At 39.3% G+C, this 16,040-nt stretch overlaps 1 protein-coding gene and 1 long non-coding RNA gene across 4 annotated transcripts in view; one reads left to right on the top strand and one right to left on the bottom strand.

Moving 5' to 3' along the window:
• Positions 1–16,040, bottom strand: part of LOC144010106 (uncharacterized) — a 113,930-nt gene that overhangs the window by 52,832 nt on the left and 45,058 nt on the right. For all 3 annotated transcript variants that reach the window (XM_077510230.1, XM_077510229.1, XM_077510228.1), the window contains exon 6: positions 12,407–12,561. In XM_077510230.1, the coding sequence (XP_077366356.1) occupies positions 12,407–12,561 (155 nt within the window). The remainder of the gene's footprint in view (positions 1–12,406; positions 12,562–16,040) is intronic.
• Positions 1–16,040, top strand: part of LOC144010113 (uncharacterized) — a 109,011-nt gene that overhangs the window by 49,827 nt on the left and 43,144 nt on the right. The gene's annotated exons all lie outside the window — the stretch shown is intronic.

Below are 16,040 nucleotides of genomic sequence, written 5' to 3'. Positions count from 1 at the left end.
GCAGAGGAGGAAGACGATAAGTGAGTCCTCCTTGCCTGTAACTGGCGCTAGCTTGCAGCAGTTTTTCACCAAAACTTCACCGGTTTGGAAATACTTCAAAATTGTGAATCTTAAACTAAAAGAGCAATTTTGTGTTTTATTTTGAGCATTAAGACTATTGAAGAGTGATTGTGCTGTTTTTTTTGTCAAAATTAAAGGAAATATATTTGTTTAAAAATATCTTTTAGTGATTTTTTTTTTTTATTTGTCAAAATGTACTACTGGTTACTACTGGCAGTTGGTATCGGTATCGGTCTGAAAAAAAAAGTGGTATCGAACATCCCTAGTTATTATTATAAGTCGGAACTATATCCGTTTTTAAAAATATATATAAAAAAAAAAAAAAAAAAAAAAAGACATGGTGGGGCACAGAGAAACCATGTGATGAAAAGGATCCAAGTTGCGTAATACTCATTGTAATCTCATTCTGGTGCATATAGTTTGTACTGCACACCAGACAGAAACAGATCGCCCCCATGTAGGCATGCAAAAACAGATGTCAATATGAAAGGGCACCTTGACAGTAGCCAGGAACACTTAACATTTCTCACAGCAGGACTCGAACCGTCTCCAAAGCCCAACTACTAAAAAAATGAGCTACTACCGTCACAATTGTACATTCCAGCTGAGTCTCAGAAGGATAAGAAGAGCAAAGCATTCTTTTTCAAATTGATGTCAGGTGCTGATTTCACTTTCTGCTTAGTTTGAAGTTGCAGGTGCGGTGAACGTTATAAATGGTTTAGCAGTCTCGGCACAGTCACAGATCACTGCTACAGGTGCGGTATTATTTCGCTTTGGAGCCAAACGCCGCTCGCATGATTATCACAAAATGTGAGCGTTTGTGCTAAATAGAGGCGACAAGTTGCATCTCAATGCAAATCATTCTCCGCCCGCCATTCAGCCGCAGATGAGGTGATGCTCGGGCATATTGGCAAGTGAGACGGGCGGGTCGATAAGGATTTTAACTGCATTTTAAAACGGGTCATGGTGGCCTTTATGTGTGTCATTGTCACTTACCCAAAAGTCACGGCTCTTAAGCGTCGCCATCCATCACCTGCCTGCCTGCCACATGCCTCCATTTGCCAAACTGAATCGCTTATGTTTGTTTGTTTGTTTGCTCTCAAAGTCACTTTCATTTATGATTGTGCTGGACATTACTTAATTTACCAGCAGTTTTCTTACATTTTTATTAGAAATTTGTTTCTTCATGACAAATTTGTGCTGGGTCATGAGCCCTTGATACAAGAACAGCCCGTATGGGTGTTTATGGCTACGCCAAACTGATTCACTTACATTTGTTTGGTTTGTTCTTAAAGTCACTTTCATTTATGATTGTGCTGGACATTACTTAATTTACAAGCAGCTTTCTTACATATTTCATAGAAATTTGTTTCTTCAAAACAAATTTGTGCTGAGTCATTAGCCCTTGATACAAAAAACAACAACTGTATGGGCGTTTATGGCTATGCCAAAACTGATTCACTCACATTTGTTTGTTTGCTCTTAAAGTCAATTTCATTTATGATTGAGATGGACATTACTTAATTTACAAGCAGTTTTCTTATATTTTTCTTTGAAATATGTTTCTTCAAAACAAATTTGTGCTGAGTCATTAGCCCTTGATACAAAAATAACCCGTATGGGCGTTTATGGCTACGCCAAAACACTTCCCTTGATAAACTATGACACTAAAACTTTAATTAAAAAAAGAAAACCCACGAGAGATAATGTAAAATTTATGAGTGAATCACTGCCCTCTGTTTTGCTTCGGGCAGTTTTCACCATAAGGTTTTAATGATCAGAACGGTAAGTGTGATGGAAGTGTGCTGTTGGGCTTCAATAATTGAAAGAGCGCTGCATTAAGGTCTTCCAATCACAATCACACATGGCCCCCAACACACACACACATAGCTTTTAACTTAACCATGGATCAGGTCCTTATTTATGTAAATAGAATCTCTCACAGAAACATCTCAGTCATTATAATTACCCAAAAGAAAGATAATCAATAATTCATCCATACTACTTTGCAAATAAGGATTGGATGGTAATATGATAAGCAATGACTCAAATGCTAATTAATAGATTAGCATTACAATAGGATACACTAAAAGACTAATTAATAATTAACCATTCGATACATGTCATTTTTTTTTTTTTTTCCTGTCTCCATGGTGTACCCTTTCTTGAGCGGGCCATCCATTTTCTTTTTTTATTCAGGATCACTGTGTCTTACCCATCTGACTTGTCATGTTAATCAAGCCGTCACTAATTCTAGCCGATCCAAACTGTAATCATCAAGCCGTCATCGTTATTCCTTCTGCAATCGATAAATTACAGGACTGTATTTTATATTTTATGACCGTCAGTGAATTTCGTGATGAACTGGTGCGTGATGAAATAGTTTTTTGGTCAAATATATTTTTCAATAAACTAGCGGCCAGTGTGGAGTAAACATAGTCGCAGACGAACATAGTCGCAGACGCGGTCGAACATAGTCGCAGACGCGGTCGAACACAGTCGCAGACGCGGTCGAACATAGTCGCAGACGCGGTCGAACATAGTCGCAGACGCGGTCGAACATAGTCGCAGACGCGGTCGAACATAGTCGCAGACGCGGTCGAACATAGTCGCAAACGCGGTCGAACATAGTCGCAGACGCGGTCGAACATAGTCGCAGACGCGGTCGAACATAGTCGCAGACGCGGTCGAACATAGTCGCAAACGCGGTCGAACATAGTCGCAAATGCGCTCGAACATACATGTAGGCTACATGCTACAAAGTTAGCATACCTTCCTATAATGCCACGAGGTAGTTGCGTATGCGCGAGTGAAAACAAAACCCAATTTTTTTAGGCATGTGGGCCAAATTACCAATTAGAGAATTAAGTAGACAAAACAATTTATTATTTCTGCCGTGCATGATTTGGATTGTTTTTTAATTTTCACTCGCGCATGCGGAAATAATACCCCATGGGATTATGGGAAGGTATGCTACGTTTAAACATATTTGCGAGCATGTTCAAACATATTTTCGACTATGTTCGAACGTATTTGCGAGTCTGTTCGAACATACTCACCAGCCAAAAATGTTTACGCCACATTGGCAGCTCTACCTTTCCGTACACTTCTGCATAAGCCGATAACAAATTGAATATCAATGCTGTCCTCTTGTTAAACTTTCCTTCTTTCTTACGTGTGTTCAAATATAACATGTTGCAGGTGGGCTTCTTTAATTTATGTTCCTTGCTTATATATTTTGAGTATTTGATACCTCTTATTTATTGACTCAAGATGTGAAAAAGTTTCACAGTCTTCTTTCCTTTGTGTGACTGGAGTTTCTGGTAGGTTCCCAAAGACCTGATGCAAGCTGGCACAAACGTTTTACAAAGGCAACGTCTGAAACAGAATTCCATTGTACGCCTGCAGTGTCTGAATATTTTTTTCCAGGGCCAATTATTTTGTTATAAGGAGACATTTTTTTTTTTAATGAGTCTCTGGCAGGCTGGAAGAGACTACCACACATGCTGAGCAGCTGTGCAGCATTACAATCACCCGATGGTTCTGCTAAAAACTATTTTAGCATGTGAATGCTTCATTAAAGTTTACTTCTGAGTGTATCAGTGGGAAAGGAATGAAGCTATTTGATCTTTGTGTCAGCTTTGTGGTGGAGGTGTTTAGTCGCCCCAAGCGATTGTGAGCTGTCGTCCGGAATATCTAACATACCACAATCAGGAAAAAAGTACTTGCTCAGCATAAGTATACAGTCAGGATTTGTTATATTTATACAATTGCTTTTGCCGACCCGGAAGTAAACAAAAAGAGGAATTGTGGGATATATCGGCGCTAACCAGACAATACGGTTAACTTTGACGGTGCCGTTAACAAACGGCATGACTAACCATGGTTTGAAGAACGCATATTTAGCGGCCGGTTAGTTGACGGCGGGTTAAGAATTTAACCGGCGGTTAACAGTGGTTAAAATAACCGAGAATTGAACAACCGGGCTCAGGTCTTTGTCTCTCAGTATCAAACAAGCAAAACCAGAGTGGTATTGGATGTTCACAACTTGATAATTGGGGGCTGAAAAAAAAACAAACAAAAAACATATAGGCACTAAATAAATACTGTATTTTTCGGATTATACGTCGCTCCGGATTATAAGTCGAACCAGCCAAAAAATGCATAATTATGAAGGAAAAAAACATAAATCGCACTGGAGTACAAGTCACATTTTTGGGGGAAATTTATTTGGTAAAATCCAACACCAAAAACATACATGTCATCTTGAAAGGCAATTTAAAATAAAAATAAAAGAGAACAACAGGCTGATTAAGTGTACGGTATACTAACGTTACATGACTGACATGCCTGGTAATGTCAGTAACGACGTAACCTATTAAGAGTTTGTAGCGAGCAGTGACGGGAGTCGGAGGCGGAGTGTTGAAGCACGGAGCCAAAGGCTGGCGTTTTATTGACATCAGCTTCTGAGGTCTTAACAGCAACTCCCCACTCAGCTAGAAGCTAACAGGCTAACTCCCCTAACGTTCCGTGGGTGAATTATGTTCCCATCACTACAAGTTATTAATATAACTCTAGCATAAAGAACATGCTAACAAGTTTACCAAACTTTCAGTTTCACTATAAATCACTAAATCCAATGAAATCTTCATCCTCGGTGTCACTTTTAAACAACTCCCCCAACTCGGGAGGTAGACGTCTTCTTCTACCGGCAATGTTGAACTTATCAACACAGGCCTGGAGCGCCCTCTTGCGGTTTAGTGTGAAAATTACATGTGAAATGATATAATAATGTGTTAATTTCACACATAAGTCGCACCGCCGGCCAAACTATGAAAAAAAACTGCGACTTATAATCCGAAAAATACGGTACTGGGCATTAAGATGCTGGAGCGTAAACGCACCCGTTAATTTATCTCTGGGAAAATAAAGCTCTCTCACTCTCAGCCACCAAGAAACAAGGTCAATGTTCTTCACTTTATTCCAAGTATTGGATTTTTTTTTTTTTGTACTGAGACTCAAAAAGGCTGCTTTAAACAAGCACAGACAAAGAAAAAGCTTTGCACTTCCAAATGACCCATTGCTGGATATTAGCAACGAGGCAAAGAGTGTTTACGCAACTGTTTGGAAAGTCTTTGTTCAGTGGAGATAAAGAACGAGAAAAACAAAAGGCATCACATTTGAATGGCATAGCAACTTTCATCCATCATACTGGAGGAATGGATTGAAAATTGAGTTCTTTGTTGTGATCCGCGCAACACAGCAACGCTCACTTGGACATTGCGTGATTTCGGGCGTGTTATGCCTGCGCGTGAATAACAACTCAAAGAAAGAGGATATCTACAAGCATTTGTGCTGTATACTTATTCCGAGGCGCTCTCATTTCCATATAAAGCACCGAGCCCACAGGTAGTAAGTGGACTTTAACAGTGAGCGCCGCCATTTATTGCTTTTCATGCCGCGGTGGATACTTGAGAGCTGCAACTGCTCAAACGTGGCGGTGAAATCCATATACAAATGACCAACAGCCATCAGTGTTCTTCAAGTAAGAGCACATTCATACTGAGAGAGAGGAAAAAAAAAATGTGAATAATTATCACGGATGCACAACACTTTTCTGTGATGTGCCAAAGTTTGTCCTCTGTTTCTCAAAGTGAAGAGAAAACTTCTACATTCTATTTCGAAAATATTCCACCAAACTATTTAAAGAGCAGCCCCCGCCCTCCTAACAAGTCATGTCAAATTGTTACCCAGTCTACAAATGAAGACAGTTTTGCATTTTCATAGAATGATGATATAATCCGTCAGTGTCAACTTAATATGAATTGCAAATTATTTACAAACCCAGAACGAACCGTTTTTGTCCCACACAGCCGGGAGATTTATAGCGATGTCATTATTCTAAACATAATCTTAGTTCTGCCCGTGTTATTTATCGTCATCCCATTTACTCGTAAAACCATGGTCGGAACTGTCACAAAAGGACAAAGAGCAGTATGCTAACATTCAGGGGACAACTGATATGACACAGGGGTGTCCAAACTACGGCCCGGGGGCCATTTGCGGCCCGCCGTCCATTTTTTAGCGGCCCACGGCATATGCTAAAAATGAAAAATGGCATTTGACTCAGTTCAAATAAAATAAAACAAAAATGTTGGGAGTTGGTCAAAGTAAGAAGGGAGGATGTCGAAAAACACAGGTGCTATCAAAGGTTATTTTAGTTAAAAAATGAAATATCTAAAATTCAAAAAACAATATTGTTAACGAAATAAAATAAAAACAAAAATGCTTTTTAAAGGCACTGGTCTTCCGTTTTCACTCAGCACTATATAAATACAGGATGTATACCTATGAACTCCTTAATATACACCTCTGGGCTTCTGTTAATGTGTGGTGGTGATTTATTTTATTTTTTACAAATAAACTGGTTTATATACTGTAGCATTTTTCTAAATATGCAAAAAGCACAAATAAATTATTTGTACAATTTTTAGGACGAAACACAATTTCTCTTCATAACATGATGTGGCCCTTGTGTCGTTCTGATTTTCTCTATCTGGCCCTCAAATGAAAAAGTTTGGACACCACTGATATAGCAGAAGAAGGTTTGATGTCATTTGAATGTGCAGCTGCAGTTTTGTCAACACTCAGCATAGAAAGATACTGATTGCATGGAAACATTTACATCATTGCAGCAAACCATGAAGAAGCCATTAGCTTAATCACTTCTCGTGACATTTTTTCAAACGTCAATTATTAAGCTATACCACTACTATTGTCATTATTATGATAATCATGACCATGAGGGACTACAGTGGAGTTTCACTGATTGGCATCGTGCTTTGTTTTCCAACTCTTAGAACTGAGTAAGAGGCCCTTAACTCATTCACTCCCAACCATTTTCACTGAAGCAAACCCCGTTTGCTCCCTGCTGTTTTGCTCGATTTTGACTGTTTTTGTTTCTTCCAGTTTCCCTATTGCAGCAATTAGCATTAGAATATAGCTCAGTTTCATCATTATTCACAATTCTGTTTAAAACTGTGTGGGGGAAACAGCTTGTTGCAACATGGCCCTGGTTGATCTCGTATACTCTGCTGCCACCTGCTGGCCCTTTTTGTAATAACTACAATGGCTTCAACCATTATCTTCAGTTCAGAGGCTGCATCAAAGCATGTAAACAAACAATAATAAATACATCTTTGGGACACTGGTAATGGTTAAAACAGAACGTATTTATACGTCTTTGGGAGCAAATGAGTTAAAGGGATACTTGACTTATTGAGCCATTTTCAGCAGTAAAAAGTTCACATTTTGTCCGGAATTAATTTGATAATTTCATTAATTTTCCATGTACAATTAATCCCTTTGAAAACAATGTTTTCCACATGCTAAAAAACTGAAGATGACCTCAAGACCTGAAGATACTAATAGTGTGAAATGTTCATGATTTTTTTGAAATACTAATGTTTGATATGTATTATATTTTTGACAGTTGTAAATGTATGAATTTAAAGAATTATCACCCAATGTATCAAATATGAAAAAAAAATGAAAAAAAAAGTTAGATGTGGAAGTTGATTTTCAAAAACAAAAACAAATGTTCAAAAGGACCAATAAATACTCTATTTACAAAGAAGCAGAATTTTCTCTCCTATATTTGATGGTTCAGGCTAGCGGACATTCCATCTTCATCCTGCGCTGCTGTTGCCACGCTCACATTAAATTCCGAGCACATCCTATAATCAGCAGCTCTGTATTTACTCTTCATTTTGCATACAGTATATATCTTCCTGTTACCTTGATGTTTTCTTCACAGGCTTAAAAACACACCTGACCTTCTGCAAACAATCAAAACTTCTACAAGGCGAGCGCTGGAAACTTTTAAAGGCACTGTAAGCAACCACCCAGACACGTAAACATTTCAAGTTAAAAAATAGAACCAGCAGCTTTTCCAACATCCGAAGACATTGTTGGAACTGTACAACTGCAGATGTGTCACAGTCAGGACTTCTAATCAAAACAGCACAGAAACTGTATTTGCTTAAGACTTGAATGACATGCACGTAAATACAGACTGCAGCAATTTACACTTTCCATCCTAGAATTATCGGATCTAATTGCTGCATTAGACACAAAATACTATGATCCAACTAAATGGGGATTTCTGGTGCCATTAAGAGATTTATTTTTCGACTTGAAGGGCAAAGACTGCTTGATGTCAGCTCCTTAAAAAAAAAAAAAAATCGAACGGTTCCTTTTTTTTTTTTTTACAGTAGCATGTTGACAAATTCTTTTCGTTAGCGCTGCTGCGATTCCAGCCCAAAACACACTTGTGATCTGATTTTGATTATGAAAATTCCACAGATCATCTGGGGCAGGTTAGCTTTCTGTTTAAAAAAAAAAAAAAAAAAAAAAAAAAAAAGGCGTCAAAATGAAACTTCACCTTTTAGTTTTTATGCTCCACATATCTAGAAATAACTACTTGCAAAATTGAGGTTTGCTGCAATGATTTCTTTACTTGTTCCCCTTCCAAGCGCCTTTCACCGAAACAGGTTTGTGACAAATAATTCATATTTATCACTGCACCCTAAACTACACTCTCCTTTAAATGAATTCCATCTTATTTTCTCATTTCTATTTTATGCACCGCTATGAAATGTCTTCTGTTGCTGCCTTTCAAGTTTTTATGTAAAGCGCTTTGCAAATGACGTTGTTGTTGGACGGTGTATAACAGGAAAATGTTGTTTCCTCAGTGGGTGTTTGGTTGCTCATTCATCATGCGTAACCATGTTTGTGAGAAGAATTTAGTAGGTCAATGAATACGTTTTGTTATTCAGTTGGTGATCTTCTGATATGTTTGTTTGGTGTGAGTGGCACGAGCATAACATAAAATATTTGATGCATTTTAAATTGCAACGAGCAAATGAACAGATCATTAAGAACATTAGATCAATCCAAATCATATAACAATTTATTGAATAATATAATATATATGTCGTGACTGAGGTCTAGTTGTAATTTACGAGGAATAAAATGGGAAGGAGTCGAGTTACTTCATGTTGTAATTAATTTGAAACTGTAAAATGTGCTGCTCCTATTACAAACATGAAACCCTAATGCCAACTAGTGGCAGACAAATTACTGTACCTCAACAGAAATTGACCCAATGTATTACACTCATTTCAATATGTCTTTTTACCTTCAAATATCTTTATGAATTACTATAAAATTACTGTACCAGTGAAGTAAAAGATACAACCACCATATCTGTATTTTATTGAACATTTACTCCCAAAATATATATATTTTTTTACGTTTTAAGTGTCCCAAAGACATATTTATGTTTTTTTTTTATGCTAGAGCATACAGAAGGCTTTGATGCAGCCTCTCAATGGCAAAGAACGGTTGCAGAAATGGTAGTTATTACACAAACAGCCAGCAGGTGGCAGCAGAGCAAAGGAGACCAATTAGGGCCATGTTGAAAAAAAAAAAAAAAAAAAAAAGCTCAATTACTCACAATTCTAAATAGATTTGTGACAATTGATTAAACTTAGCTATATTCTAATGCTAATTGCTGCAAAATGGAAACAGATATATTTACTTCTTTTTTTTCCCTGATGAAAGAAGAGACTTTAATCTTTCTTTTGGTAGGTTCCATGTTTTTATAGCAATAGAACACAATATTCTGTGGGCCTTGCAAAATCAGTCGAAATCCAGTAAAACAGCCGGGATTGCTTCTGTGAAAATGACCGGGATCGAACGAGGTAAGAACGGATATGAAAAGTGCGATTAATTTGCAATTAATCCCGAGTTAACTCTGGAACGATTACAATTAATTCCTATTAAAAAAAATCTTAATTGACTAACAGCCCTAATACATATACATATTACCCTTTACGGAGATTGTAATGGTTACAGAAACGTTATTTTATTACAAAAGCAAATTACTGCAGTGAAGTTAGCCTCAGTGTGTTTGTCCACAGCTCTTGGAATGTGTACGATAACATCTATCATCTGTAAAGTCAAAATAATTCATCAGCCGTTATCTTTATAATAGCATCAGTTAAATGAAAATGACCTTGGATCTTGCGGCCATATTGAATCCAGTCTTGAGAGAGGCTGTGCTTTTATTAAAGCTGAGCTTCGGGGAATCATGGTCGCCATTGACGCAGATTACCCTTTAGCCTTGGAAGAACACAGCCCAAACCTTTGACTAGTTATTGCTTCCTGCCGCACACGTCATACGTCTATTCTATTGATTGGCCTTGCCTGTTCCAGAGCCAACCTCAAATTTCACCAGCAGTAATAGGTTACACACAAGAATAAAGATGCATTCACTTGATATCGATCAAAAGGAATCCACACCTCCAGCAAAATTAACAAGACAATGCATATGGATCAATACTGCTTTACTCACACTCCTCCTTTCCGTGCCGCTTGTTTGGAATTCAAATTGATAAGTGAAGGTTTGTATTTACAAAATCTATAAAAAGGTTGTCAAATGCAAAACGGACGCCATTTTTATTTTGGGATATCTGCTGGTCTAGCAGAGGAGAAGAAAAACTGGTTTCATTTGGATCATTTAGTACAGTACTTGTTCAAAACCAAATCATTTTCAAAACTAATTTTCCAAGGATTATTGTTTTGGGATCATAGTTTGTGGTACAAATACAAATGTAGGCAACAAAAGCAGTTGTTGGGGAACGCCAAATTCTCGTAGTATTTTGCTGTCCGCGGTGGACTTACTGTCCTGTCAAAACAATACTCTGAATACTGAATTAGCAATTTGGCATTAACTAACAAATTCAAGGTTATTAGGCTAATTAAAGTACGATATCTCAGATGTTTAATTATGCTAGTTGTAACATTAACTCATTCACTCCCAGCCATTTTCACAGAAGCAATCCCGGTCGATCCCTGTTTTACTGGATTTTGACTGATTTTGCAAGGCCCACAGAATATTGTGTTCAATTGCTATAAAAACATGGAACCTACCAAAAGAAAGATTAAAGTCTCTTCTTTCATCAGGAAAAAAAAAAAAAAAGTATGTTTCTATCTGTTTCCGTTTTGCAGCAATTAGCATTAGAAGACAGCTAAGTTTCATCAGTTTTCACAAATCTATTTAAAATTCAAAGTAATTTAGCTTTTTTTTTTCTAGCTGGCCCTGGTTGATCTCCTTTGCTCTGCTGCCACCTGCTGGCCGTTTGTGTAATAACTACCATTTTTGCAACAGTTCTTTGCAGTTGAGAGGCTGCATCAAAGCCTTCTGTATGCTCTAGCATTAAAAAAAAACAAACAAACAAAAAAAGTATAAATACGTCTTTGGGACACTTACATTAAAAAACAAAAAAGAAACGTATTTACACATTATTGGGAGCAAATGAGTTAACTAACAAATTCAAGGTTATTAGGCTAATTAAAGTACGATATCTCAGATGTCTAATTATGCTAGTTGTAACATTAACAGCATGCCAGCTTTAAATGACCAGTACAAAAAGTAAACAAACAGTAATAACGAGTAAACGAAACAGGCCACATGGATTTTGCAGTCGGCTTCGTCGCGATGATACAAATGTTGTTAGTATCAGTGCTGGATTCCTGTAGCTAACACATCTGAGTCACGGATTAAAACAATACGAATGTGATTGAGTCTAAGGGGATTATTATAAAGTAGATTCTTCGAAGCCACGGGGCAGAAAAGCACTCAAACACTTAATTAGTCACACTCGATGCATTGCCCTCCCATGGCGAGACCCAGTGCAGAGGTTTTGGGGTGTCAAGCATCCCGCTGCCCGTTTTTTTTTTTTTTTTTTCCCTCAGTGAGCTTAGTAACAGAACGGAACCGTTTCATCATTAGCTCCTCTGATGTATCATGCACACCAACCGTCCACACATATAGTCGCCGACCATGTTACTCGCCAGCGCAACCATTTTCATCACCCCCAAGAGTGCCGGGTTCTCTTAATTGAAAGGTTGGGGAAGGTGAACTTTCACAGTTGGTAATTAAGGTTGTTAAGAGTGTAAAATGTTACCCATAAAATGCACTCCTCACTGTGTCAATTTGCTAGTGCACCTGAAGGGAGCACTCTGAATTAAACACAACTGATCAGTTTGATCATTTAGATATCCACGCTAGCACTTTAGCACTTTTACAGATCCATCGTACCGGGGGAAAAAATGTTATGTTACAGTGATGTACCCTTTGTATTAGGGTGTGCTAAAATGATAATCAGTGAAAAACATTTGAAAAACAGCAGATCATGACACCACAATGTTGACCATTGCATTCAAGTCAACTACACCGTAAAATTAATCCATCCATCCATCCATCCATCCAGTACTCAACCAGGGTTGCGTGGGGCTTTCCCAGTGGAACAGGGATATGTAGTCTCTGCCTGGGTCCTCCACACCAGGAAGCCATCCAGAAGCCATCCTGACCAGAAGTTGCCTCTTGGATGACTGAGCTTCTCACCCCCATCTTTAAAGCAGATCCAGCACACCCTGCGGAGAAAACTCATGTCAGCTGCTTGTATCCATAACCATGTTCCTTCAGTCACGACCTGTGATCAAAGGTGATGGTGTGAAAGTCAATTGACCGGTAAATTAAGAACTTCGTCGTTCAGCTTAGCTCCTTGTTCACCATGATAGACCAAAAGGCCAGCCTTGGCGCAAACTACCCCTTGAAACAACTCCGACTTACTGCTGGCAATATGGACCAAATTCTGACACCGGTTGTTCAGGGACCAAAAACCTTGTATCCATTGTTCCGAGGCCAGTACAAACACCACACTACTCATGCTGAAGATTTGACTTCACGAAAGAAACTCCTTTCTAAAATCCCTAAATAGGACTGTTAGACTACCTTAATAATAGATAGCTGACTTGAACTAGGCTGTTGTGTCGCTGTTAGCTGTTGTCCAGGCTTGGCATCTTCCTATCTGGTACACATATTTAGTTGGAACCATTTAAGACTGTCGAGTCACAAATTGTCACATGGCCCTCCTGCGTGGTTGTGACCCAGGGAGTATAAAGAGTAGGAACCATTTTGGATGGATTAAGACTTTTTTTTTTTTTCCTCATCTTGCAGAAGAAGGGCTCCACGGCCATGTCATGATTTTCCTGACATTCATTAAATAGTTCAACTGAGAATGCTTCTCGTAGTTACTATTAGCATAGCAATTATTAAGGAAAAACAAAGAACTGGTTAAAAGGTTCCCTCAAAACATTTCAATTGGTGCCGTGACCCGGGCAAAAGTTCCCTCAAATATTTGCGAGACTGAGGAGGGTGATCTCTACATAGTTGGAACACATCCTTTGGTCACCCATCTTAAGAAGCGGAACCAACATCCTTTTAATCCAGTTGCACAAGTGCACAGTTCCTGATTTCCATGTGAAATAGGAAAGACCACCTCACAGTCCACAGACTCTGCTTGGAAGGTGTATTGGTGGATTTGAGGCCCTTTGAATATTCTCCCACTGACTCACAACATACCAAGTTGAGGTCAGCAGAGCTTCAGCCCCATTAGACGTGTTGATGGTGCACCCTTTTAGACCATCAAACTTTTGAACAGTATTGTATGTAGTCCATAGTTTTTCCAAATATCGTTCTTAATGGAATAGGGAAATCTCTGAATGTTCTGAGAACCATTTTCACCGCCAATGTTGTATTGAGTAGATTAGTTCCAGCAGCGTCTGAGCAGTGTGTTTCTTGGCTCCATGTTTCATCTCTTCTAGTATTTTACTGCCCCCCCGGGCACTTAATGGAAAGATGAAAAATGGTCACCAACAAGGTGGCTTTATAGATGGCGCTGACATTTGCGGTTACACCTATCAGGCACTTGCGAATATCAGTTTTCTATCCACTGTACTCTTCGCCCTCTTCCTCCCTGTCATCATCTCTAACCTTTGGCTTGATTTACTCCATCTTTATTCTTTTGTCTACCATGCTGACTGACAAGAGTAATTCTAAATTCCCCTTCTGGTTGCCATTATTTACTTCTCGCTATGCATGCATTACAAGGTCTATCTGCACAGAGAAGGGCCAGCTCTATTAATTAGGTGCACGGTACTGTTAAAAGGATCCATGGGGAGGAGTGGTGGTACCGTTTCTCTCAACCTGCCTACCGTGTCCTCCCACAGTGCTGGTGATTAACGACGTCGGCCATATCAGGGGGCCCTTATCAGGACACGGACGCTCTCACCAAACAAAGCCCGGGTTAGAAACTCGCTGTTTAACTGATGAAGTGGGACCGATGGCGAGAAGAAGCCGAGAGCAACCGTGCATCCTAATGAGCTCGGGTGTCGATTGTTAAGAGAGCACACGGGAACGTTAACTGTTCATCGCCATAGTTTGAGGCATTTGGGTCCTCATCATCGTCTTGTAAACGATGGCTCAGCAGTTTGATGCCAGGCATGTCTGAACCGATAAGGAATACTCAATCATTACCTCAACAATAGTGTCGTGTAGTTTATACATACAGTACATTCACCGCCAAACCTATCAAATTGTAAGGAGAAAAGAATTTCCTCTATATAAGGTTATTTTTTTAAATTGTTTTTCTGTGGTAACTGCCTGCTTGATGCCAAGCTTCTTTGTGCTTCATGGAGCATGACCTAAAACTCTGCAATTAGACACAAGGAACTCACTGTAGGGTGGGGAGAACATTTATGTTGTGACTCAGTGAAAAGGTAAAAATACATTCTTCTGTCTGCATTTTGAGCACAAATATAAGTGGTCTTGAATCACCCTTCCCTAAACTTTTGGAGAGTTAGTCAAATCAGCAAATAATGATAACAGCATTTCTTAATTAGTGATGGGCATTGCAGTTCTTTTAGGTGAACTGAGTCACTAGAATCAGTTCATTTAAAAGAACCGTTCACCGAATCGTTCAACCCAAATCGTGAATCACTCGTGGCAAGACTACAATCACTCACTCACTGAACTGGTATGGTATGGCAGTACGTTCACTCAATGAATCGTACGCGAACGGGAAATGGAGCTAGCACGTTCACTCACTGACTCGGTCGCGAACCTGAAATGGCAACGGCCGCAACACTCATTCACTGAATCGTTCGTTCCTGAACCGGAAATGGCAACACGTTCACCCACTGACTCGTTCACTTATTGAACCGGAATTGGCAACACAGTCACTCACTGAATCGTTCCTGAACCGGAAATGGCAACACGTTCACCCACTGACTCGTTCACTCACTGATCCGTTCACGTCTTCGCGAACGGGAAGCTTCCTCAGTGACTCGTTCCTGAACACCAAAAGTGAGGCTGTATGTGGAGTAAAACCCCGCCCACGTCTGACGCTAGCTTCTGATTGGTCGTTCGAGAAGACTGCTCTCAAATGAACCGAGAAGAGAACGAATCACTTCAAGAAGTGACCCGTTCACTGAAAAGATTCGTTCTAAAGAACGAATCGGTCGTGACCGACACAACACTACTCTTAATACTAGAAGCAGGTTGGAACACCTGAAAACAATTTCCTCTTAAAACAAGTTATACACCGAGCACCGACTGAAGCAGGTTTTCGTCCGTCGATTCGATCTGAGTCAGTGCAGTCAGTCCGTGTATTTGTGTATTTTTTCGAGGCTTCGCGTGATAAAGCACTCGCCGAAAATTTGGGCTCTCACCGAAAATGTGGGCAGCAGAGACAGAAGTGCCCACCTCTGCTGAATACATTACAATTTGTCACTGCAAAGAGTTTAACTAGCCAGAATAGAATTCTTCTGTTCAAAAAAAAAAAAAAAAAGTGTAAAATGAGAAAAGAAATTGAATCCCAATTACAACTACAACAGCTTAATGGGCCGTGAGTAATATGCTGAGTTTGCCTTTTTTGCCTTCTGCGTCAAGGTTACGTCCCGTAATGGGGCCCTTTAGAATTAGTGGTCTTATCAGATGTGACGGAAGCGCTGAGATCAATAAAACAATCTCTGCGTCTAATCTGCTTGAATCCTCGTCATGAGCTATGCCA

Source organism: Festucalex cinctus, chromosome 21, assembly GCF_051991245.1.
Source record: "Festucalex cinctus isolate MCC-2025b chromosome 21, RoL_Fcin_1.0, whole genome shotgun sequence".
Classification (NCBI taxonomy): Eukaryota; Metazoa; Chordata; class Actinopteri; order Syngnathiformes; family Syngnathidae; genus Festucalex; species Festucalex cinctus.
Note: the sequence above shows the minus strand (reverse complement) of the source record. Positions and strands in the feature narration are given on the sequence as shown.